Source organism: Cervus canadensis, chromosome 15 (genome assembly GCF_019320065.1).
Source record: "Cervus canadensis isolate Bull #8, Minnesota chromosome 15, ASM1932006v1, whole genome shotgun sequence".
Taxonomy (NCBI): Eukaryota; Metazoa; Chordata; class Mammalia; order Artiodactyla; family Cervidae; genus Cervus; species Cervus canadensis.
In genome coordinates this window covers 67,812,916-67,840,749 of record NC_057400.1, presented here as the reverse complement: position 1 = coordinate 67,840,749, position 27,834 = coordinate 67,812,916, and the positions used below count along the sequence as shown (strand labels likewise).

The following is a 27,834-nucleotide window of genomic DNA, read 5'->3' as shown; positions in this document are numbered from 1 at the left end:
CACACAGTAAGTTATATGGAAAACTAAAATCAAATGGCAAAGTCTTATAAAATATTACAAAAAGTGAAAATCAGGCTAGCTTGTAGGGAGAAAAATCTCTGTAAGAGACCAAATCAGTGCAACAAAATAAAAAATTAGATAGGCCTTATAAGATTCTATACCCAAGTATTACTCAAGTAAAAAGCAAAACAAAAATCAAAGGCAAAATATAAACAAATAATATACTCCCCTGATTGTTCTTCAACTATGAACCCTTCTCTGCCTCCCTTCATCTCCAGCCTTCTATCCTCTAGCTTCTACCTCAATGACCAACTCCAACAGACACTTAGTAGAACTAAGTGTCTACTTGACTCTCTGCAGACCCTGACACCAATGGGAACTCTCTCCTTTGGAAGCATAACACTGTTTCAGCCTTCTCTTTTGGATTTTCTGCTTCCTCTCTGAAACTTCCTCTTTAGTGGGACTTCCTCTCCCTTTGCTTACAGCCTATAAGGGTAATAGTCTCCCTCAGTCTCATCATCAGACCCCCTTTTCTTGCTCTCTATTCCATCCGGGTAATTTCATTCCCATCTATACAACATACACCAGTGATGCTAAGATATAGATGTACAGCCTTTATTTCTTTCCTCTCCAAATGCTCACACAAATTTTCTTAACCTTACCACATTCAAAACTTGATAAAATATCCCAGCTCACTTCCGTGCTGCTGTCCAATAGCTCCTCTTGTACTCCTTTACTAAAGTAAAGACCTCTGTCCCCTACTCAATCTGTCAAACTAACAAGCTTCTAAGCAATGCTGATGCTGCTGGTCTTCAGACCAAACTGTGACAGGTAGACTCTCTGAAGCACAACACAGCACGTCTGAATCTCCTGTCACAGCTTCCTGGGTTACCAGCATGGGCAACAAAGTCCTAGGAAACCACAGAGAGCCCAGCAAAATTTAGACAGTACCCTTACTGTCCCAAGTCAGCCAAGTGGACCAGTCCAAAGTGGCACTAGTGTCTGAACTATTAAACAACTATTAAGGGTGCTCTGAAAAACAGAACCCAAGTCAGATCATGGCTACTTTCCTTAGGCAGAGAGAATTCTTAACACATTAATTGAGCATAAGCTCCATCAAAGACACTAATAAAATGATAATTATTAAGAACTCAATATTGTAAAAGAGAATAGGAGGGGAACTAGTAGCCTAGAGACTGCAACAAGTTACAGAAAAGAAAAGAAGTCATAATAATGTATACTTCATATAAGTTTTCAACTTTTAAAATGAATCTTCAAATAAAAGATGGTTACATGAGAAACAGGTTAGGAAGCTAGATAACACGGAAGTGGGGCTGGCATGACTGAAGAGAACAAGTAAGACTGGGAGTGCTGATAACCTCATCCAGTATCACAGGGACTCAAGAAGACTCTCTAGAGCTGACAGATCAAGAAAATAAAGTCGGAATACAAGGTGGGAAAGGGAAAACAAAGGTAAGAGGGCTCAACTCCTTTCATTGAGGAAAGCAAAGACATGAAGATTCTAAATTGAAAATCACTTAAACAATTAATGTAACCATGATACTTAAAATTAAAAACAATAAACAGGAGAGATAAAAACAGGAAGTAGGGCAGGGAAAAGAGATTTAATATGAGCTTATACACCCTTTGTCATTAAAATTTCTAAAGAGACACTTCTTGCTACCTCAACCCGACAAAAATGAAATAACTAAACAGCTTCAGTGTAAATTAAAGAACGTCTTTGTTGTATACCTGAGATTCTTCACAGTGGTACTGAAAGGATTCCATATTGCCCATAACAGCAGTCCCCAGAACAGACATGAGAGCCATTTTATGATCTGATACTCTAGTTTTCTGCCAAATAATTGCCTAGGGACAAAACGACACAGATAACTTTTAGCACAACTTGGACTGAGTAAACTCAAGTACTTACACAATTTATTTCTGTATTTAGCATTCAGCCCTAGTTTATATTTTCTGCATCATTTATAAGGGATCTATAGGCTATAAAGTTTGAGAGAAGTCTGGTTCCAAGTTTCAGTAGCTGTATATCCTGCAGTGTAGAATCTATTTTAACTTACCTTAACCTCAATTTTGTTTTCTCTACAAGATGACTAAGAATACTTATCTTGCGGAGTGTTGGAAGATGAAAATATACGATGTAGGTAAACACACAGGCCAGAGCTTGGCATGAAACAATTTCATTAAATATTAATTTTCTCCCCCCTTCTAATCCTAAACTTCAGAATATACATTGCAGAGTGTATTTAAATTAAATTGCTACTTCAAGTAAACATTACTGTTTTATTGAGGACGGACATCAATGCTATAAAATTTCTGTAAACAGTTAACCTGGTATAAGAATTTTGGGTAATGCATGCTTTTCAAAATTACCATCTATATACAGAGAACTTTAAAAAAGCTAACTAAACCTCACAGACAGAAAGGCTGAATAATGGACTTGTATTTTTTTCACTGAGGATAGCTTAAGAGAATCATGGCCCAGAGAGACAGCACAAAAGTGTGGCTGTGATGTACATGTCGTAACATACTGACATGTTTTCAGTTAATGAGGTTCAGTTATAGTCAAATCTCGAGAAACCATCAATATATAGACACATTCATTCAACAAATATTCACTTAGGAGTCTTAAATCCTAAAGAAAACGTGTGAAGGGCTTAGGAGAAAACACCAACATTCAAGAGTCAGGCGGGGGAAGAGGAGGAGACTAGAAAGCACTGACCACAGAGGCAAGGAGCGTCACGGGACAACATGGTGCACCGACCAAGGGAGCTTTCTTTAGGAAGAAGCAGGGCTTCCCTGGTAGCTCAGTGATAAAGAATCTGCCTGTCAATGCGGGAAACACAGGTTGACCCCTGATTCACGAATATCCCACAGGCCGCAGAGCAACAAAGCCATGCACTAGGACTAAGGAGCCCATGTGCCACGATAAGCCCGTGCCCTGGAGCCCGCACTCTGCAACGAGAGAAGCCGCCACGATGAGAAGCCCGTGTGCCAAAACGAGGAAGCAGGCCCTGCTCACCACAGGACAGACATGGCCACAGGGTTTAGCAACCAGCAGGGAAGCAGTTCTGGAGGAGGAGAGAGAATGAAGCCAAATCTCAGCTACTGGATATTGCCTATAGGGAAAACCCATGAAAGGGACAGCTCTTGTAGGAAGTTTGGCTGTAAGTGGATAATAATAACTGGAGGCAGGTGGACAAGGAAAGCTCTTGAAGACACACGTGAATAGAAAGCAGTGAGGGAAAACCTGTCACACAAGCGGGCTCGTAGAATCAGAGGGGATTGAGAACATTCTCCTTTGTTCGTTCTTTCTCTCTCCCTGTTTTTTTTTTTTTTTGTAATGTAGAAAGGTTATTTGTTATTTGTCACAAAAGGTTATTTGTAAAATGACACTGATTTAATGATCTGATTGTGGAGAAAGTTTAAAAGAGAGACACTCTGACAGGCTAGATCAAAAGATCCTAGCCAAATGAATTCCTTAACATAACCAGGAAACTATGTAGGCAGGAAAAAATACTAACAATATTATACATAATAAAATGAAAGGGGAAGCAAATGAATTTACGTTGTTCTTTAACTGGTATGTCAGGAGATAGTAGAAAAGGACAGGATGACAACAGTCCCTGACTCTGCTTCTTTATCTGTACGTCTGTAACACTTTTGTTTTTAGAATCTCAAAGACCAACCTCCTTGGGAAAACTGTAACAACTGCTCAAGAAGACAAATTACCCAATAATTAGTGTAACAGGAAACCCTTTTATCTATTCCTAGGGTTTTATTAATACTAAGCAAGTAGGAGTTACAACTTATGAAAAATTTATGTAGTAGGACTAACTACCATCACAGAAACCGTTAATTTTCACAACCATTTCAGGCAGGCATTAATATTTCATTTTGCAGATGAGGAAACTAAGGCTCAAAGAGAGTTATTTACCCAAAGACTCATGATTTACATCTAACATTTCTGGCTCCAAACTTTTACTTTGCCAATATCTCTTTGCTCACCAGTCAAAGATAGTAATAAGTTATAGCCAACTCCAGATCCTAATTGGGAATTCTCAAATAGTGTCTTTGACAAATGCATTTGCATGTATGAATATGTGATATGTTATGAAATCTCCAGTTTCTTGAGAGTACTAATGCATTCTCAAAATTACTTTAAAAATTCATTTAAAGTTAAATAAATAATCTACTGTTAGAAGAAGGACAAGGAGTAAAAGCAGGGTCTCCATATCAAAGAAATCAAACCAGAATAACAGAAGTCTAAAAAGACTGGTAGCTACTCTCACAGCATCCTACAGTCAGAATATTTTTGAGAGTTATAGTCTGTCAGTACCAACCCTAATCTTATTATTGATAAGATTATTGATAATACTTATACCTAAGGATTTCTAAATTTCAATTAATATTCATATAAATACAGATGTGCAGTTATTTGACCCAAAGTGCACAGTAAAATGACAGAACTAAAATTTAGGTATTTTTCTGTTGTATATGCCAATTTTTCATTATCTATTGTTTTGAAAGTGATCTGAATTAGAAAAAAAGACTTTAATTAGAAAATTTTTAAAAAGTACATGAAATCAAACAGGAAAATGAGTTGTTAAAAAATTTTAAATTAACATATAGCTTCAGCTCAGTTCAGTTCAGTTGCTCAGTTGTGTCTGACTCTTTGCAACCCCATGAACCACAGCACGCCAGGCCTCCCTGTCCATCACCAACTCCCAGAGTCCACCCAAACCCATATCCGTTGAGTCAGTGATGCCATCCAACCATCTCATCCTCTGTCGTCCCCTTCTCCTCCTGCCCTCAATCTTTCCTAGCATCAGGGTCTTTTCCAATGAGTCAGCTCTTCGCATCAGGTGGCCAAAGGATTGGAGTTTCAGCTTCAACATCAGTCCTTCCAGTGAATACCCAGGACTGATCTCCTTTAGGATGGACTGGTTGGATCTCAAGGGACTCTCAAGAGTGTTCTCCAACACCACAATTCAAAAGCATCAAGTATGTCTTGGTAACTACATTAACACTTCAAGAACCTAGACTCCTTAAAATTGGAACTGCTCCAGGAAACATAGGCTGTCATGTAAGTATTTTTAATCTTTAATTTCATCATAAAATATATAAATGCTCTGGTTAAATTAAAATTTTTGGAGAAACTTCTAAATTTATTCAGCAAATATTTATTAAACATCTACTTTGTATTAGATTCCTGGTAATCCTAAAAGCTGGGAATACAAAGATAGGAGGACAAAGTCCAAGCTTTCAAGGAACTAAAAATACAAAAGGAGAATGAGGTATTAAAATAGTTATAATGCATTATGAAAACTGCAAATACAAAATACAGTGGGAACATTGTAGATGAAACCTAAGTGTACTTCACAGAGCAGCTGTGTGTGTGGTGAGACCTGAGAGGAGTCTGACACCCACAAATTACAGGAAAGGTGTTGTGATGGGTAGGAGAGCACATGCACAGGCATGAAAGCACAGAGACATGCCTTGCTGCAGATGAAGCCAGACAGATATTAGACAGACAAGAACAAGATCATGAAAGACCTAGCACATCAGGCAAAGAAAAAACTTTACAGTTTCTTTTATCCACAGTGCAGAATCAATGGACAAACCTACTTGGGAAAAATGCCATGATCAGATATGGATGTTAGAAAGAGATCTTTGGACCTTGAGGACTTTCTGCTAAGTGAGATAAGAGAGACAAAAACAAATATTGTGTGATATTACTCATAAGCAGCAGTAAGAACCAGACATGGAACAACAGATTAGTTGCAAACTGGGAAAGGAGTATGTCAAGGCTGTATATTGTCACCCTGCTTATTTAACTTATATACAGAATACATCGTGCGAAATGCCAGGCTGGACGAATGAAGCACAAGCTGGAATCAAGATTGCAGGAGAAATATTAATAACCTGATGTGCAGATGACACCACCCTTATGGCAGAAAATAAAGAAGAACTAAAGAGTCTCTTGATGAAAGTGAAAGAGGAGAGTGAAAAAGTTGGCTTAAAACTCAACAAAAAACTAAGATCATGGCACCCAGTCCCAACACTTCAAGGCAAATAGATGGGAAACAATGGACACAATGAGAGACTTCATTTTCTTAGGCTCCAGAATCACTGCAGATGGTAACAGAAGCCATGAAATTAAAAGATGCCTGCTCCTTGGAAGAAAAGCTATGACCAACATAGATAGCAATTAAAAAGCAGAGACATTACTTTGCTGACAAAGGTCTGTCTAGTCAAAGCTATGGTTTTTCTAGTAGTCATGTATCGATGTGAGAGCTGGACTATAAAGAAAGCTGAATGCCAAAGAACTGATGCTTTTGAACTGTGGTGTTGGAGAAGACTCTTGAGAGTCCCTTGGACTGCAAGGATATCCAACCAATCAATCCTAAAGGAAATCAGTCCTGAATATTCATTGGAAGGACTGATGCTGAAGCTGAAGTTTCAATACTTTGGCCACCTGATGTGAAGAATTGACTCACTGGAAAAGACTCTGATGCTGGGAAAGATTGAAGGCAGGAGGAGAAGGGGACAACAGAGGATGAGATGGCTGGATGGCATCATTGACTCGATGGACATAAGTTTGAGCAAGCTCTGGGAGTTGGTGATGGACAGGGGAGCCTGGCATGCTGCAGTCCAAGGGGTCACAAAGAGTCGGACACGACTGAGCAACTCAACTGAACTGATCTCTTCTATGTAGAATCTAATAATAAACTAATAGAAACAAAGTAAAATTGGTAGTTACCAGGGCATAAGGGTTAGGGGGATAGGACAGATATTATTTAAGAGTACAGACTTGCAATGAGTAGTAAATAAGTCCTACTGATCTAATGTACAGTATAGTGAATACAGACAACAATATTGTGTTGTAACGCTCAAATGTGCTGAGAGACTAATAAACCTAATTACTCCAACCACTAAAAAGAAAAATTAATGTGATAGAGATGCAATTACTGCTACAATGGCAATCATATTATAATATAAATGTATTAAGTCAACATGTCATACACCTTAAATTACAGTTTCATGTCAAATATATTTCAATTAAAAAAAAAGAAAGATCTTTGGCAAGAGTGATTTAGTGAGATCTTAAACTAAAGCAATATGGATTAAAAAATGTGACTGCAATATTCCAACTCAGAGAATCTCAAATTTTACTGAGCACATACAAAATGGATGAGGTTCAGAGTCACAAAATATTCTCAGAGGCACTGAAGACGGTGTGCTATTTCTGGCACACTAGATATAACAGTGCTGCTTCCACTCACAAAAATTCAATGGAATGCAAATCAGTAAAAGTGACATTTACAAGATTACTTCTCTAATTTTTTAAAAGATAAAACATGTGCAAACTTTAGTAATCTACTAATATTAACACCGTGGCTAAGAAATACTGGACCGGGTAAGAGAACGAAGCATACTGCTAAGAGTAAAAGACAACAGAGATAAGACTAAAGGAAGTGAAACAGACTTGATGTGATTTGCTGACTCACTATACATGAAGAGGAAGAAGAATCGGGAATGTGACTGAATCCGTAGTACCAAAAACAGTGTCAAGTACTTAGACAGGTCCAATAAGCAATTTGCTGAAGGAGTGAACAAATGAATACATTTTTCTAAAGTAATCCTAATGGCGTTGAAAACTAGCTCTTCGTTTTTAAAGACTTTTCTTTCTTTAAAATAAGTTTCATTACAATAGAATTGACACACGATACAATTTAAGTATACAATTTAGTGGTTTTTAGTATATTTACAGTTGTGCAACTAAATCACAATTTAATTTTTTAGAACAATTTTACCAATGCAAAAGGAAACCTTGTACCCATTAGCAGTCATTCCGCATGTCTCTGCACTTCGCCTGAGACCATCACTAATCTGTCTCTATAAATTTGCCTATTTTGGGTATTTAATATAAATGGAATCATACAATACACAGTTGTTTATGAATGAATGGCTTCTTCACTTAGCATAAGTTTTTCAAGTTTTATCATTGTATCAGCAATTCATTCTTTTTTTAAAATCCAGTTTTATTTAGCTAAAGACCACAATGCTGAAGACCTTACAGATTGTCTCAGGAGTATCTTGTAGTAATGATACAATTTAATTTGCACAAAAGGATAAAATATATGAATTTAATTTTGAGTTTATTATAGTCAGGGAAGAAGCTAGCATAGTTAATATTATATGATCTAAAGAAATAACAAAGCTAACAAATTCTGTAACTCAGTGTCAATCAACCAAGTTAATTAGCATTATTTAGCTTACACAGTCACTATTTTTGGTTTTGTCTCCTTTTCTTTTCATCCCACCACCACCTCCCCTCTGGTAATCACCTATTGGTTCTCCATGAGTCTTCTGGCTTATTATGTGTGTTCTTTTGTTTTACAGGCTCTGCATTTAAGTGAAATCATAAGTTTCTCTTTCGCACTTTTATTTCTTTTAGCATAAAACCCTCTATATCCACCTATATAGTTGCAAATGGTAAGGTTTCATTCTTTCCTCATGGCTGAGTAGTATTCCAACATGTATATATACTACATCTTCTTTATCCATTTATCTGTCAATGGACATTTAGGGTCCTTCCATATCTTGATTATTGTAAATAGTGCTGCAATGAACAAAGGGGTGCATATATTTTGCCTAGCCTACCAGGCTCCTTCATCCATGGGATTCTCCAGGCAAGAATACTGGAATGGGTTACCATTTCCTTCTCCAGGGGATCTTCCCGACCCAGGGATCGAACCCGGGTCTCCCACATTGTAGGCAGACACTTTAACCTCTGAGTCACCAGGGAAACCCCATATATTTTGTCAAGTTAGTGTTTTTCTTTGGAAAAATACTCAGAAGTGGAATAGGTGAAGTGATAGTTATATTTTTAATTTTTTGAGAAAGTTCCATGCTGTGTTCCTTAGTGGCTGTACCAATTTACATTCCCAACGGCAGTGCGTGAACTTTCCCTTTTATCCACACCCTCCCCAGCACTGTTATTTGTTGCTTTTTGATGATAGTCTTTCTGACGGATGTGAGGTGATATCTCATTGTGGTTTTGGTTTGCATTTCCCTGATGAATGGTGATTTTCAGCATCTTTTCAGGTGTCTGTTGGTCATCTACAAGTCTTCTTTGGAAAAACATCTACTCAGGCCCTCTGCCATTTTTAAATCAGGTTATTTGTTTCTGATACTGAGTTCTTTGTATATTTTGGATATTAAGCACCTTATCGGATATACTGTTGACAAATACCTTTTTCCATTTGATAGGAAGACTTTTCATTTTGTTGATAGCTTCCCTCGCTGTGCAAAGCTTTTTAGTGTAGTCCCATTACTTTATTTTTGCTTTTGTTTTCTTGCGTGAAGAAAGAGATCCAAAAAAATATTGCTCAGACCAATGAGTGTGCTGCCTATGTTTTCTTCTAGGAGTTTTATGTTTTCAAATCTTACATGTAAGTCTTATTCATTTTGAGTTTATTTCTGTAAATTGTGTGAAAAAGCAGTCCAGTTGATTCTTTTGCAAGTAGCTGTCCAGTTTTTCCAACATCATATACTAAAGAGACTATCTTTTCCCTGTGTATTATTTCCTTTGTTGTAGATCAATCGGCCATATACTTGTGGGTTCATTTCTGGACTCTATTCTCTACCAAGATCTATTGATCTTTGTGTCTGGTTTCATGCCAACATCATATTGTTTTGATTACTGCAACTCTGTAGTATAGCATAAAATCAAGGAGCATGATAACTCCAGCTTTGTTCTTCTTAAGCTGTTTTGGTTAAGACTGTTTTGGTTATTTTGTCTTCTGTGTTTCCACACAGATTTTAGAATTATTTCTTCTAGTTCTGTGAAAAATGCATTGGTATTTTGATAGGGATTGCACTGATTCATAAACTGCTTTGGGAAGTCTGGTCATTTAAAAATATTGATTCTTCCAATCCATGAGCATGTTTATCTTTCCATTTGTTTGTGCAGTCTTCAATTTCTATCATCAGTATCTTATAGTTTTCTGAGTACAGGTTTTTATTACCTCCTTGGTTATATTTCTTTCTGGGCATTCTATTCTTTTTGATGCAATTGTAAATGGGGTAGCTTTCTTAATTTCCCTTTCTGATAGTTCACTGTGAATGTCTAGATATGCAACAGATTTATGAAAGTGAATTTTGCAACTTACAATTTCATTGAATTTATTTATTAGTTTTAGTAGTTTCCTGGGGGCATCTTTAGGATTTTCTACATATAGTATCATATCATACACAAAGAGTGAAAGTTTTACTTCTTTCCAATTTGGATTCTTTTTCTTATCTAACTGCTGTGGCTAAGCCTTACAATCCTATGTTGAATAAAAGTGGTAAGAGTGGGCAATCTTGTCCTGTTCCTGATCTTAGAGGAAAATCTATCAGACTTTCACCTTTGAGTATGATACTAGCTATGAGATTGTTATAAATGGCCTTTATCAAGGTGAGGTACATTCTCTCTGTACCTACTTTGTTGAGAGTTTTTTTTAATCATATTTGAATGTTGAATTTTGTGAATAGCTTTTTTTGCACCTGTTGAGTTGAGATGATTATATAATTTTATCCTTCAATTTGTTAATGTGGTATATCACACTGATTGAAGCATGGATACTGAATCATTCTTGCACTTCTGAGATAAATTACATCTGATCATGGTGTATGATCCATTTAACATATTGCTAAATTTGGCTTGCTAATATTTCATTGAAGATTTTTGCATCTATGTTCATCAGTGATACTGACCTGTAATTTTCTTCTTTTTCTAGTGCTTTTGTCTGGTTTTGGTATTAGGGTGAGGCTGGTCTTGCAGAATGAGTTTGCAAGCATTCCTTCTTCCATTATTGGGGACAGTTTGAGAAGGATAAGTGTTAATTCTCCTTTAAATGTTTGTTAAGATTCACCTGTGAAGCTGGCTGGTCCTGGACATTTATCAGGATTTCATTCCTTTTTAATGGCTAAATAATATTCCCCTACATGGCCACACATTTGAAATATTACTGCCTCTTACTATGGACATGTGGGTTACTCCCACTTTCTGACTATTAGGAAAGATACACATTCGTGTACATGTTTTTGTGTCACATACATTTTTCTTGTGTATACAGCTAGGAGTGAAATAGCTAGGTAAAGTGGCAACTCTGTTTATTTTGTGAGAAACTGCCAGACTGTAATCTTTTCATCTGCTCCACACATCTTTGTGTTTGTGTGTGTGTTTATGTGTGTGTCAGTGTAAAAAAAACAAAGAGGTGTTGGCTTTTGCTATCATGGCTATTATTTTAAGCCAGCCAGGAGCTGCTGATTTAACGAACAATGCTTAAAAGAAGGGAAAGTAGGTTAAGATTCTGTAATCTGCAACTGCGTAGAAATTAAATGTCATCTTCTTCACACTTTCTATATCACAAGTTATCTTTAGCAAAGAGTAGTTGAGCAATAAAAACTTATTCATGGGAAATTTCTCTCTTTAAAGCTATGCTAGCTCTGTGATTCATACATACATACAGAATGTATTTAAAATGACTAGATAAGAAAATATTTCAAGAAAACTAATGTTTTCAAATTCCTGCACTTAATACAGCTATAAAAGCTGTGATATTTCTAATGGAAACATATTATGTATTTTGGTTTGTATTAGTGACGCCTCAGATATAAATCTTAGCTACTGATTAATGCAAAGATGCTAATGCACAACTTACTGCCTGCCCAACTAAGAAGTTAGTACACAGAACTGTAAAATGATCACTTGAGGAAGTGGGTCCTAAACAAGCTATGAAACATGAGAACCACTGAACGTTGAAAAAAAAATTTAAGTGAATATTGCTAGTAGTTCCAGAGCATTATTTCACACTAGGCAATTATTGCATCAGATGAAGCAGGCTGATTAAGAAGCATTTTCTAACTATTTATAGTTAGGCTAACAATAAAGAAGTCTGCCAATAAATTAAACTTTCACTATTACTTAGGCAATTAAGATTCACTTAAAAAATGGGACCTATTATTAAAGAACTAAACAATAAAAGGTGGTGATTAAAAGCTAAGGATATAGAAAATAACAGAATTTTAAAATACTACATTTTTTACAGCAAATAGTTTTTATAGTTTGCTTTCCCCACCATTTCACAAATCCTGTATTATTTTCTAAAATATAAATCTGTTCATTTCCTAAAGTTTTTCATATATTCTGCCATTAGGCTGATAGCTTAACATGTGCTAAAAATACACACACATACCCCCATATGTTTTCTATCTAGGTCACACAAAGTTGGAGCATCTGAATGTGCCAAGTAAGAATCTGACTCTAGTCAGTATGATGACAGAGCAAAATCACCTCAATAAAAATATATTATTACATGCATACCAGGTAATTGATTGAAGTTGCCCAAATATAACTTACTGCTGCTTCTACTTCTACACTATCTGAAGCTAGATGAGACTATTCAATATTTAATTAGTAAAGCTCAACTGTAAAAGCAATTTGTGATAATGGAAAAAAGCATGTTACACAAAGATACTGCACAATTAACCAAAACCTGTAATGCTAACAAGACTGCCTGAGCAAAGGTGACTCCTAAAATATGAAATCAAAGTATATATATTGGTGAAGTGTGAAACCAAACTTTTCATGCAAATTATTTGCAAAGATGTACTAAGAAGTTCATGCTTCAATCTTCTAAAAGTCAGAAGTATTAACTACTTCCATGGTCTTACTAGTTAATGTAATTGGATCTGCATACACTGCTACCTACTCTTGGACATGTATTTGCACTAAATGGTTCAAAAAAGAACAGGGGCAAAAACACAATATAAGAAAAGAGTCTTTTTATACTGGCAATACAACAACATTAGCTATTGAAGCTTATAGAAACTTTATTGCTGAATGTTTTGAGTTTGGTGTAAAATTAACATTATTCCATCATAATACCAATACTATTGTTAAAAGAATATCATATTCTATTAGCATAATAAGCATTAATATAATTTGATTCTTACTAAGTAGCCCAGAGTTCAAAATTGGTAAAATTTATTCAGAACATTCAAAATTTAAAGCCTCTTATGCAGGAATTCCCTGGCAGTCCAGTGGTTAGGGCTTGGTGCTTTCGATGAGGGGGCCCAAGTTCAACCCTGATCAGGGAACGAAGATCCCACAAACCCATGGTACAACCAAAAAGAAAAAAAATAAAGACCACTCCCTCCCCCTTTAAGAAAAAGAAGTAAAATCTCTAATGCCCTACTTAACTCTGCTTATTGTCTATTTTATATTCATGTTTTGGAATACAGTACGCAGAATATTTTTTCATTCTACCTATTTCATACTCTCTGACTCAGGTAAAAAAAAGTCAAAAATTTAAGCAAAAACTTGAAAATGTAAGTTAATTTTTGCATAACTTTTAAAGGGAGATTGTAGATACTCTTTGTAGTCTTTAAAGCAAGAAATATTATTTCCAATTGCTAATCAAATCTTATCTACATCAGAATGTAGAAATGTTTTTCTTGCCCATATCCTCTTATACATACTCTGTGCAACCGCCTGGACTACTGAACCACCTTCTTCTGTTATACAACTACAAAACATAATTTGGTCCATTCTCCAAATGCCATAAGAATTATCATTTTCTGTTAGTCTCCTACTAGATGTCATTAAAGTTTAAAAAAAAAAATTATGTGGACCATTTTTAAGTCTTTGTTGAGTTTGTTACAATATTGTTTGTATTCATGTTTCGGTGTCTCAGCCATGATGCACGTGGGATCCCAGCTCCCTGAAATCCACAGCCCCTGCACTGGAAGGCGAAGTAGCAACCACTGAACCTCCAGAAGCCCCCACATGTCCTTATTTTGTTTCCATTCACCACCTGGCAAGAGGTTCATATTCTCATGTAAAGTCCACAAGATTCTTTAGAATTCAGACTCAACCTTTCCAGCCTCATCTCTTACTTTCTTATACCAGCTTTCTCTGATCTCTCATGACTGCTTGACCTTGCACATGCTCTGAATGCTTTTGCCCACTGAGTCTTTCTCAAGAACCAGCTGTAAAACCACCTATTCTGAAAATCCTTTTTGAGTCCAACCAGAGTTTAATAATTGCTTTCAGATTACTTGTATTCTTAATACTGTTTGCAAAAATCTTTCTGACCAGCTCTTTTAAATATATATATATATATTTATTTGGCTGTTGGGTCTTAGTTATGCATGTGAGATCTAGTTCCCCAACCAGGGATAAAACCCAGGCCCCCTGCATTGGGAGCACAGAGTCCTAGCCACTGGACCACTATGGTAAGTCCCATCTGATCAGCTCTAATATTGGATCTCTAAGGCAATCATTACATCCTCCCATATTCAACCATACAGAAAAGATTATTTGCAAGTCAAGCTGGTACTGCTTTACATGATATTTGATTTCAGCTTTTCCTCTTTATTTGCACTGAATAGAACACCTTCCTATTACATTTTGTTTTTCAAGAGACTTTTTCTCTCCAAACTGACTCTTTCTTCTCCCTAATGTGTTCTAAAGGAAGTGACCCAAATCATCTCTTCTGAAATGCAACTCTATCCTCTACATGCTTCTCTAGTTTTTCTTTTTTCAGATCGAGACCAATAACAGAAAATTCAGACAGAAAATCAGTAAGGAAACAAAGGATCTGAACAACAATACAGATCAAATGGACCTAACAGATATATGGAGAACATTCAAACCAACAGCAGCAGAATACACATTCTTCCCAAGCTCAAGAGGATTTTTCTCCAGCATAGATCATATGTTAGGTCACAAAACAAGTCTTAAAAATTTTAAAAAGTTGAAACATACCAAGTACATTTTCTGATCACAATGCAATGAAACTAAAAATCAACAGAAAAAGAAACACATTCACAATATGTGGAAATTAAACAACATACTCTTGAACAACCACTGGGTTAAAGAAAAATAAAAAAGGAAGTTATAAAATACCTTGGGACAAGGTAAAATGAAAATACAACATACTAAAAGTTAAAGGAGCAAAAGCAGTACTAAGAGGGAAGACTGCAGAAAAACACTTACTTTAAAAAAGAAAGATGTCATATAAACACCCTAACTATATACCTCAAAGAACTAGAAAGATGAAAACAAACTCAGCCTAAAGATAGGAGAAGAAAAAAAATAAACATTAGTGTGGAAAATAAACAAGATATAAAATAGAAAAAACAACATAAAAAGAAATAAACAAAACTAAAGAGATATTGCAACTAATGTCACAGAAATAAAAATAATCATGAGAAAATATTAACAATTATATGACAACAAACTGGATAACCTACAAGAAAGGCTCAATTAATGAGATGAAAGACCCTTATGATGATGCAAATGGAAAGGCATTCTGTGCTCATGTATTTGAAAACTTAACATTGTTAAAATTTCTATACTACTCAAAGTGATCTACAGATTTAATGCAATCCCTGTTTTTAAAAAAAACCCAACAGCATTTTTTTACAGAAGTAGAAAAACACAATTCTAAAACTCATATGAAACTATAAAAGAGCATGAATAGCCAAATGATTCCTGAGAAAGAAGAACAAAGCTAAGAGGCATCACAGGTCCTGAGGCTGAAATATATTAAAAAGCTACAATAATCAAAACAGTATGGCAGCATACACACAGACATAAATACCAACAGAAAAAATAGAGAGCTTGGTAAAACACCCATGCATATAAGGTCAACTGATGTCTGATAAGCATCAAAAATACAGTGAGGAAAGGAGAGCTTCTTCAATAAACAGTGTTGAGAAAACTGGATATCCTCATGCAAAAGTTCGGCCCTTATATCACACCACACATAAAAATCAACTCAAAACAGATTAAAGACATAAATAAACACCTGAAACTGTAAAACTAGAAAAGAACACACAAGAAATGCTTTATGACACTCGTCCTGACAATGATTTCATGGATATTACACCAAAAGCACAAGCAACAAAAAGCAAAAATAGTCAAGTGGGATTACATAAAATAAAGAAGCTCCTGCACAACAAAGGAAGCAATCACCAAAGTGAAAAGGCAACTCATGAAACGGGAGAAAATATTTACAAACTATACACCTGATGATTAATTTCCAAAATATACAAGGTAATCCTACAACTCAAAAACAAAAAAATCTAACAATCCAACAAAAAAACAGGCTAAGGATTTAAGTAGACATTTCTCCAAAGAAGAAATACAAATGGTCAACAGGTATATGAAAAATGCTCAATATCACTGATCATCAGTGAAATCAAATCAAAAAGCACAAAGAGGTATCACCTCACACCTGTCAGGATAGCTATTACAAAAAAAAAAAAAAAAAAAAAACAAAGGAAAAGACAACAAATATTGGTAAGAATATTGGTGGAGAAACTGGAACCCTTGTATACTGTTTGTGGAGATGCAAAATGGTGCAGCTGATATGGAAGTCAGATATGGAAAACAGTATGGAGATAGTGCAGCTGATAGGGAAGTCAGATATGGGAAACAGTATGGAGATACTCCCAAATATTAAAAATAGAAATATCATATGACCTAGATATCCAATATCTGGGTATTTTCCAAAAGATTTGAAGGCAAACTCTCAAAGAGATATTAGCATTCCCATGTTCACTGCAGCACTATTTACAATGGCCAAGATGTGGAAAGCCCCTAAGTGTTCACTGATGGATGAATGGATAAAGAAAATGTATTATACACATACTATGAAATACTATTCAGCCTCAAAAAAGAAGGAAATTCTACAACATGTGCCAACATGGATGAATCATGAGGACCATTATGTCAAGTGAAATAAACTAGTCACAGAAAGACAAATACTGCATGATTCCATATATATGAGGCATCTAAAATGGACAAATTCATAGCATCAAAGAATAGAATGGTGGTTAACAAGGACTAGGGGTAGGAAAAAATTGGAAGTTACTAACAAATAGGCATAAAGTGTCAGTTAGGGTTCTTAAGTTCCAGAGACCTGCTATACATACCTCTACTCAACAATACTATATTGTACACTTAAAAATGTGTTAAGTGTGTAGATCTCATGTTAAGTGTTCTTAATACAATAATACTGAAAAAAAGAGAAAAGAAGAGCAAACCCACAGATTCTGAGCTGCCAGCACTCCTACATCAGCTGGTTCCCTGGTGCTTAGCTGATGGCATTTATTCTCCCATATACCCTGTTCAGGCAAACATCCCAACAATTACCTTGTGGTTCTTTATTTTTCTAATTCTGTCCTTTTATTTAAAAAACAAGCAACAAGTTTTAAAGCTAACAAATAATATCCAGTCTGGAGTTGATCAGCCTTTCTTTCTTAACAGACTAGTCAACAAAAACTTTGTTGATGAGGTAACAAATAACTTCACTTCCAAAGTTTTGCTTGATTCTATTAGGTTCTTTCTGGAGAGAAATCAAAATTATGCCAGAGTAATTCATGAATGCACTGTCACTCAGTCGTGTCCAACTCTTTACAACCACATGGACTGTAGCCCACCAGGCTCCTCTGTCTATGGAAGTCTCCAGCTAAGAATACTCGAGTGGGTAGCCATTCCCTTCTCCAGGGTATCTTCCTAACCCAGGGATCACACCCAGGTCTCTTGCATTGCAGGCAGATTCTTTACCTTCTGAGCCACCAGGGAATTCATGAAGGTGCTACATATTGGAGAAGAAAGACAGATGCACCCACTGAGGAATAAAACAGGGATGTAATATTACCATTTTCCTAGGCATATAAGTTAAATAAATCGGGGCTTACCTGGTGGCTCAGATGATAAAGCGTCTGCCTGCAATGTGGGAGACCTGGGTTTGATCCCTGGGTTGGGAAGATCCCCTGGAGAAGGAAATGGCAACCCACTCCAGTATTCTTGCCTGGAGAATCCCATGGACAGAGGAGCCTGGCGGGATACAGTCCACGGGGTCGCAAAGAGTCGGACATGACTGAGTGACTTACATTAAATAGATCAGGTATCCTCAAATCTTTTTTGTTCTTCATTGTTTATGTGTAGTCTCATGGATTCTTCCTTACAATAGTGATCACCCTCTTTGTTTTCCATGCCCAATCTGTTTATCCTAATTCAGCCACATAGTGTCTGGATTTTTGTATAGCTTCCTAACTAAGGTCTCTGCTTATAGCATCCTATAATTCCCCATAATTCCTCCCAGCACATTACTACCAAGCTAACAGTCCCAGGTAACACCTTAATCAAGTCACTTTCCTACTCCCAATTTTCTATTACCAAAAAAAAAAAAAAAGCCTAGCATTAAAGACCCTTTATAATCTAGACTCAAATTGTCTTTCAGGATTAATCTTCCTGTACTCCTTTATATAAAATACCTACTCACACAACTTGACTTACTCACTGCCTCTAAATACTTTCCTACCTACATCTTTTATATTCATACTATTCCTATACCTAGAATGATCTTGATCCATTTACCCATATTAGCCAAGTATACTGTAATAATAAAATCAGCCCATGACCCACCCATTTGTGGAGTCCTAGGTGAGACCCACTTTGACAGGTTGTTCCTACTCCACAGAATCAAATAACACCTACCTGCCAAGTGGCTAAAGTCAGCCCTCCCTCTTCTGTGACTTTCAAGCAGGCCTCCAGAGAGAAAGGGAAAAGTCTGAGTAAAGGCTGGTGCTTGATGTTTTGCACTTCTCTGCTCCAGTTACTCTTAACTCTATTGATATCATCTACCCCTGTATCTTTGGTGCTTTGATATCTATGTTAACAATCCAGTATGGGCTGGTGTCACCAATGGGATGGAATGCTCCTGTCCTGCATGCTTTCAACCCTTGATCACACCCAGTTAATTTAACATATATTTTTTGAGTACCCACATAAAGTCAGCACTAGGGACACATCAGTGAAAAAAGTAAAAAAATCTCTCCCCTCATGGAAATTATATCTAGAGGAGGAAAGAAAGACAATAGATTAAGGTAGGTACAATATACAGCATATTAGATAGAAGTTTTAAGAAGAAAAATAAAGCAGAAAAAACATGTGTGGGGTGGGGGAAACAGTTATAATTTTAGGGTGACTAAAGAAAACTTCACTGAGGAAGTTTTAAGTAAAGAAAAGATGAGGATTGAGCCAGATATACAAAAGAATGTTTGAGGCAAATGAACGACAAATAAAAGGGTCCTGAGTTGGAAGTAAGACTGGCAGGTTCAAGAAAAAAAACAAGCAGGCCAGTTAGCTGAAGCCAAGAAAATAAATAAATGATATCAGACATAACAGTGGGTCAGATCACCTATAACGGGTCAGCAAACTATAGCCTAAGGACCGAATCCAACATACCACCTGCATTTTAAAGTAAAGTTTTAATACCTTTACTTTCATGCTACAACAGCAGAGCTGAACAGTTGTGAGGGAAACTGGGTGAGTTAGAAAACCCCAAATATTTATACTGTGGCTCTTTACAAAAAGCTTGACTAAACTTCCAGGTGGCTCAGTGGTAAAGAATCTGACCACAATGCAGCACACACAGGTTCGATTCCTGGAGAAAGAAATGGCAGCCCATTCCAGTATGATTGCCTGGCAAACCCCATGGAAAGAGAAATCTGGCATGCTACAGTCCACAGGGTTTCTTTTACAGAATCGCTCTAGCTGTTAGGCTCAGAATAAAGACAGCAAGGTAGGAAGAGGGGAGAACCAATTAGAGTATTATTACAAAAATCCAGGTGAGAGACCATGGTGGCTCGGATCACAGTGGTAGTCACACACATGGTGAAAAGATTAGATTTTAGATATATTTTGAATGTATACCAACAGAATTTACTCTTTTATCAGATTAAGGTGTGAGAGAATCAGTAGTTAAGGATAACCCTAAGGGTTTTGGTTTGCCAACAGAAAAAACAAGAGTTCTCATATACTGATGGGGAAGGATATGTAAAGAGCAATCCTGAGAGACGAGGTAGGGAGCTTTGCTGTTTGTCATGTTAAATGTGAGGAACTTATTACTAAACAAAGAGAAATTTGGGGAGGTAGTTAGATCTATGAGTTTGGAGTTCAGGAAAGTTACAGAATGGAGATAAAAACTGAGGAATCATCAGGGTATAGTTGACATCCAGAAACATGAGATGCACATCAAGAAAATGAATACATACATATGTGTGTGTAAATATATATGTGTGTGTGTGTGTATATATATGTATATATATATATGTGAGAATGAATTATATACATAAAGATAAATTCCACAATTGAGCCACAGGACACTAAATGTTTACAAGTTAGGATATGAAGTGGAACTAGAAGACTGATAACAAATGGTAGAAAGATGAGGGGAAAAAAACCAAGGATGTGTGTTGACCTGGAAGCCAGGTGAAAAAGTGTTTCAAGGATGAGGAGATCAACTGTGGTAAACGTTAAGATAAAATCTGAGAAATGACCACTGGATTCAGAAATCTGAAAGTCAGTGGTGACCTTGGTAAAGGTAGTTCTGGTGGAGTGGTAGAAAGAGAAAGTCTGACTGGGGTGGGTTCAAGAGAGAAAGGGAAGAAAGTTAATTTGAGACAGTGAGTACGGACACCTATTTTAAGAAACTTTGCCCAAGTGAAGGAATCGGCCTTGCCTAAAAACATGAGGCATGCATCTATAATAATAAAAGAGAAGGTTGAATGATATGGGCACAACCGCAGACAGGTGGGTAGTTTACAAAAAGTTCTCTCAATTTTTTCAGTAAAATAGGATGTAAGATCAAGTAAGAGTGAAGACAGGGAAGAAAGACTCGACTGTCTGAGAAGAGAGATGAAACAGCCCTTTAGGATTTTGCAACTCAACATCTGGATCATGGACCAGCAGCAACTGTACCACCTGGAGACTGGTTGGAAATGTAGAATCTCAGGTCCTCGCTGAGCTACTAAATCAGAATCTGTTCTGTTAACAAGATGCCCAGGTGATTTGCTTATACATTAAAGTTGGTTTAAAGCACTGTGGATATAGGAGACCAGGAGAGAAAATGGACTACAGAAACACAGTATGACTATCAGGCGGGACTAAGATTAATGATCATGAATTTAAACTGGTACTAGTCATTTTGATTCGCATTTCCCTAATAATTGGCAATGTGAAGCATTTTCTGATGTGCCTTTTGGTCATCTCTGTATGTCCTCTTTGGAGAAATGTCTTAGATCTTTTGCCCATTTTTTGATTGGGTAGTTTGTTCTGTTCTGTTTTTTTTTTTTTTTGTTTGATAATGAGTGTATGAATTCTCTGTAAATTTAGGAGATTAATCCCTTACTAGTCACATCATTTGTAAATATTTTCTCCCATTCTGTAGGTTGTCTTTTTGTTTATGGTTTCCTTTGTTGTGCAAAAGCTTTGTTAGGTCCAATTTGTGTGTGTGTATATACATACCACTAAGATATAAAATTGGAATATTACTCAGCCATGAAAAGGAATAAGGCGTTTGCAGAAACATGGAGGACTTAGAGATTATCATACTAAGTGAAGTTAAGTGAGTCAGAGAAAGACAAATATTATGTGACATTGCTTGTATGTGAAATCTAAAAAAAAAAAATACAAATGAACTTATATACAAAACAGAAATAGATCCCACAGAAAATAGAAAACAAACTTATGATTACCAAACTGCCAATCTATCCCTCCCCTACACCCCACTCCTACTTGGCAACCACAAATTTGTTTTCTCTATCTGTGAGTCTGTTTCTGTTTCATAGAGAAGTTCATCTGTGTCATATTTTATATGCCACATATAAGCTGCATCATATAGTATTTGTCTTTCTCTTTCTGGCTTACTTCACTTAGTATGATAACCTCTATGGCATTATTTCATTCTTTTTTATGATCCATATTCAGGATATTGTAATACTAAGTGAGAATTAAAAGGAAAACAGATATAAGTAAAATGCAGCCCTCCCTTTCACAGAAGGCTGTTGGGACAGGGACAGAGAATGCAAATCATTTCCAGTAAAGCAAAAATCATATAATAGGAATAGAAAAAATGCTATGGAAAAAGTTACAGAATAAGTCTTGCCAAGGGACAGGGGAAGACTAAAGATGTCTTAAAAATAGTGTCAGCAAACATCAAAATTAGAAATCAACTAAACTTAAATTTGACTTATATATGTCTCTCATGTTTTCTATATAGTATTTCTCAGAAGTCAGGTGAAAAGTAAAAGAATATAACAAAGAAGAAAACATGAGAACCATTAAAAATTTTATCCTTAATTTGCAAGTAAAAACAAACCAAAAGACAAACAACCAATCATAATTGACAATTAGCCCCAAGTTCACCTTAAAACATATCTGAAGGAACATTCACTTTCACTAACTAAAAAAGAAATAAAAACAATTCCACCCAAACTTTCAAGGTTGGAACTGGAGGGATATATTCTTCACAAGAAAGAAGCATTCAAACCATAATCGTGAACTGAAATTTCTCTTTGATAAAACTGCCTCCACAACATTGGAGGGGATGGGAGAGGGAGGTGGCCTTTAACACTGGTCCAGTAATGGGCAAAAGACTTTTCCTTGATTTCTCACATCACAGGTGAAACAAAATCGGGACATTCAAAAAATATGAGTAAAAGGCTAAAAGATGCAAAGTAGAATAAAATGAACAAAGGGAAGACCACAAATGTATGGGATACAGATCATAAACTACCACTTATTTATCTTCAGTTCATCACCCAGTAAATGCGTCCCTTCCTTCTCCCTCTTAGCCATCATCCTCCCAGACTTCAGAAATAAAGAAGCGGGTCTCAGTAAGCCTTAACAGTCATGTCACAGGAAGGAGAGGCAGGGAAAAGGCCACTGGGTAACCTCCCCCCGTAACAGGTAAGGCCTTATACCCACAATATCCAATTCAGCTTTTGCAATACCAATGGGCCTCTAATTATCAAGACAGAATTAAATACAAAATAATTTTTAAAAACACAAATGATACTTTAGGCAAAGGAAAATATTCCCCAAAATCAACAAGTATGAAGTATTAAAGGATCCATTATTTGAAATCACATATTTACCATTATGTTTGAACTAGTGCTCTATAAAACTACTCATGAACATATGAAACAGCTAATATTAAGTGGGTTTCAGATCTTACCAAACTGAGAAAAACTCATAATTCTGTGAAATAACTATTTTATAAATGAAAAAATAGATATAGCAGGACCGCACAAGGATTCAGTTACAAAACTAAGGCTGAAGACTGTAGTGCTTATCTAAGGAATGGCTCTAGCATTTCTCCAAATAAAATCTACTTTAAATAAAGTCACTGAATCCACTTGTAAATTATTTCCCTTTGGCTGCCTCATTATTCAATATGCTTTCAAGGAACATGGTGATGAAAGAAGAAAAATACCTCTTTCTAACATAACCATACTGGCAAGAACATCAACATTATCAGTATTCAAAGAATGTCTTGGCAGGTTATAAACCTTCATAAAAAGAAGGAACACTAATCCAAGATGTCAAAATAGCAATAGTACTTCTCATATTATGTGCAATATGATTGTTTGTAATGTAGAAAAAATTTTCAAATAAAGAAACCAATATTGCCATGTTTAAATTTTAAGCTAAGGCAAAAAAAATTCCTCAGAAAACCACATGAAGTATGACAAACATAAGCATGTTTATAAGAGTAGAGCAGAACTCAACGTTCAAAGAGATTTATGACAATGTGTTGATGCTATTTTTGGAACTTAATATATTTTAACATTTGAGGCACAACAGCATATTAAATAAGAGTGAAAAAATAATTTATAATAAAAGAAAAAAAGCTTAGAAATATAACTGAGTCCATGATTTCCTTGTGTAATAGTAGGTAATGCTTAATTTTACTACAAGACTTTATTTGGGCTATATTAGTAGGCACAATTTATTTTAAAGTCATAATAAACTTTTAAGTACAGCACTATCTTCAGATCTCATAATCTAGCTCTATTTAAACACTCAACACTAAAAACTGATGCCAGGACAGTGACATTTTATTTACAGTACTTGCACTTTCAGAAATGTCAAATTCCCCAAGAGGAAGGCACAGTCAGTTAACTCAGCATGTGCATTAAAAAAAATGCTTGATGAAACTTTTGATTAAACAAGGACTAAACACACTGTGTCCACAATTATTATAAAACTATTTCATGTGCTATTTTCCACTTGAAGGTTTTTACCCTCCTTTAAGCTTTTCATGTGGCTCTTCCTGTCCACAAACTGATTTATAATTTTACTGTAAGACTTTTGATGGCCTTACATTGCTTTAATGGTGCAATACTCTCCAAGATTTGCACTGCATCTGAAATTACTGAAGGCCACTGAGAGACCTGTGTTTGCTCAATATAAGCTCAGAAATGGTGTACTTGAAAAATTATAAAATACAGTGTATTGAAAACTACTACTTTCCATTTTCAAAAGAAAATGCCTACACTGATGATCTTACAGAGGTTGGGAAAATAATATAATAAACTTATCCAAAGTTCAGAAGATATATATTTGACTTCAAATACTCATCTCCATTACATTAGAGAATAATCTTATTTTATCCTTCTGCTTTCTCTTCCTTAAAACTTCTTTGGTTGCAGTCACTATTCTTCTATAAAAATGTAGCTCCTGTCTTCATGTTTTACCTTTCTCCATCTGTTTTCCTCTCCTGATCATTGTTTCTTTTGCCTTTGATATTTTCTTAACGTGGGTACATTCAACTTTTAATAACAAAATGTTCTTTGGATCAAGAGGTCATAGGGTTATTTATATTAGCAGGATGAGCCTCCATCCATCAACATCCTGAGGAATTCTAGCATGATAGAGCTGGAAGAGATTTCAAGGTATCATTTGGTTGAGCTCTATGCCAGCAGTAACAGGTGGCTGACTATTCTTACTGCTTTTCTTTCTTTTTTATTTTTTTAAGATGACTAAAAATTCTGATCATAAATATTCCACTGTAACTTGGTTTAATGAGAGAATCCTCCTGGACTTCCCTGGTGGTCCAGTGGTTAAGAAGCTGCCTGCCAAGGCAGGCGGCTGGGTTCGATCCCTGGTCTGGAGAGATTCCACATGCTGCGGGGCAACTAAGCACATATGGCAGAACTCCTGAGCCCACACGCCGCAGCCACTCGGCCCACGCACTCCAGACCCCACACGCCGCAGCCACTCGGCCCACGCACTCCAGACCCACACGCCGCAGCCACTCGGCCCACGCACTCCAGACCCCACACGCCGCAGCCACTCGGCCCACGCACTCCAGACCCCACACGCCGCAGCCACTCGGCCCACGCACTCCAGACCCCACACACTGCAACCACTAAGCCGATGCACTCCAGACCCCATATGCCACAACCACTAAGCAGATGCACTCTAGACCCCACATGCCACCAAGAGAAGGCACTGCAATGAGAAGCCCAGGTACCGCAACTAGAGAAAGCATGCTCGCAGCAACGACGACCTGGAGCAGCCAAAAATAATTACATTAAAAAACATCAGATCTTCTTAATAGCAAGCAAAAAGACATGGAGTGGAAAGAAAACTGGATGAAAAAGGGTTCGGATCTCAGCAGAATTACTTACTGTAAAAGAGAAAACGGGGCTTCCCTCATCTGCCTGCCAGTGTAGGAGACACAGGTTCGATGCCTGATCCAGGACGATTCCACATGCCAAAGATCAAGTGAGCCCATGTGCCAAACCTATTGAGCCTGCACTCTAGGGCTTGGGAGCCAACACTACTGAGCTCACATGCCACAACCACTGAAGCCCACAGGCCCTGGAGCCCATGCTCGGCCACAAGATAAGCCACTGAAAAGAAGCCCATGCGCTGTAACTAGACAGCAGCCCTTGCTCGCTATAACTGGAGAAAAGCCCATGCAACAACAAAGACCCACCACAGCCATGAATCAATAGATAAAATAAGGGAACCGCTAGGTGACGTTTAAGAAGGAAATTCATTAACAAAACAAAAAACAATTCCTTAGATCATTCTGAGCTTCAAGTTCCCTATACAAACAGAGGTAAGGCTGTCTAACCTACAAGGTTATTGCAAGTGCTCTGAAACCAAGAAAAGAATTACACAATGTGATATAGTATTAAAACAGGAAGACAAAACAGTAGACTGTGAAGAATCTACACTCAGTAGGCATGTAAAGTTTCAAAACCCATCTCAACTATTTGCCAGCTGTGCAATGCTGACCAGCCCCTCTAGGTTCAGCGCAGAGGACCGCTGCGAACTGACAAATGTCTACTTCACTCAGCCGCTGCTGTGGGTGACAGAAGCTTCCTGTGCCTAGCATAGGTACTGGCCTTGTGCACACCCTCAATAAATGTTACATCTCTACTCCCCACCAGGTTTACAAACGTCTGCAGTGTGGTTCTACTCTCCTTAAATATTCTGAGGTGCACATGTGGAATTTTATGAAATAGAACATTCAGAAGATACGTAAACCTTCCTTCCCCCAAAGATTTATCAAGTAACAAGAGGAATTCCTTATCAGCCCTGCTTTGAAAAAATGGAAAGAAATGAGTAGAGTTTCCTTTAAAAAGCAAACAAAACACTCTTCCAAAGAAGAAACCATTTAAAATAAATGGCAGAAAATATCACTAAACAGTGAACTTCTTCGTTGTTTTTTTTAAACAGTGAACTTCTTAAAGGAAAAGAACAAGTCTCAGTCATCATATTTAGGAAGCACTCAAACATTTCTCGGATGAAAAAGTCTCTTGGTGGAATAACTTAATCTTAGAAATTAAGAAATAAAAGGTTCAATCAGATTTCATATAGATGTGAGGTAACAAAGATGCTCTTTATACAATAAAGAAAAAACTAAACAAATGTGGACAAATTTTGAAAGACTCTTACACATCCGATTTAGATAAAATGCAGTGTCCCACTACTGTCATATATCAAAAAATTCTGTAGAAAGTACAATAATGCTTACCTTGTTATGTATAAAAACAATCCTTACATCAGGTTTAAGTATACCATAGCTTATAAGGAGATCTTGGATCTTTTTTATTTCATCTTTACATTTTTTAGCAGTTGAGTAAAATTGCTTTCTTACAGGTAGATTCTTAAATAATCGTAAAGCAGTTACAGTGGTACCTGTTGGCAGATAAGAAAGCATATTTAGATGTGGAAGGAACGTCACAGATCTTCAAATCCACATACAATCAGTAATTAACTCCTTTTATTACTGAAGGCCATTTCTCTTCAAACTCTGGGAACCCAAAGAAGGCTCAACTGTGTGAGCTATTCTGACCTCTTGCTAGGCTCTCCTATTTGTAACAGGTCTGACCCATTAAGTATGATCTTTTATGTGGGCTTCTCACGTGGCACTAGTGGTAAAGAACCTGCCTGACAATGCAGCAGACTTAAGAGCTGTGGGTTTGATCCTTGGGTCAGGGAGATCCCCGGGAGGAGGGCATGGCTTACCCACTCCAATAGTCTTGACTGTAGAATTCCATGGACAGAGGAGCCTGGCGGGCTACAATCCATGGGGTTTCAAAGAGTCAGATATAACTGAAGCAACTTAGCACATGTGATCTAAACAGGAATAATCTTATTTCTACCGATACAGAAAAACATGGGCTTACTACTGATAGAGTGTAGTATCTTAAGAAATCTGCTGATATTCTAACTACCTGGGAATGATGCTTATTCTGCACTATAAAACATACAGGTGATATAAGGCCACACAGCATATGTACAACCTTAATTATTCAATTAAAAATTCTTATCTGATGTGCAACACCATTAATTATCAGAGAAATGTATATCGTAATTACAATGAGTTATCACCTCTCACTGGGCAGAATGGCCATCATTAAAAAGTCTATAAATAATGAATT

At 36.7% G+C, this 27,834-nt stretch overlaps 1 protein-coding gene across 4 annotated transcripts in view; it reads right to left on the bottom strand.

The window, feature by feature from the left end:
- The window catches only part of PMS1 (PMS1 homolog 1, mismatch repair system component), a 105,938-nt gene that overhangs the window by 26,482 nt on the left and 51,622 nt on the right, over nucleotides 1–27,834 (bottom strand). For all 4 annotated transcript variants that reach the window (XR_006273106.1, XM_043487549.1, XM_043487551.1 and 1 more), the window contains exons 5-6: nucleotides 26,925–27,088; nucleotides 1,753–1,869 (exon numbers count right to left, since the gene is read on the bottom strand). Coding sequence is in view for 3 of the 4 variants with exons in the window: in XM_043487549.1 (XP_043343484.1) it covers nucleotides 1,753–1,869; nucleotides 26,925–27,088 (281 nt within the window). In the remaining variant the exon portion in view is untranslated. The remainder of the gene's footprint in view (nucleotides 1–1,752; nucleotides 1,870–26,924; nucleotides 27,089–27,834) is intronic.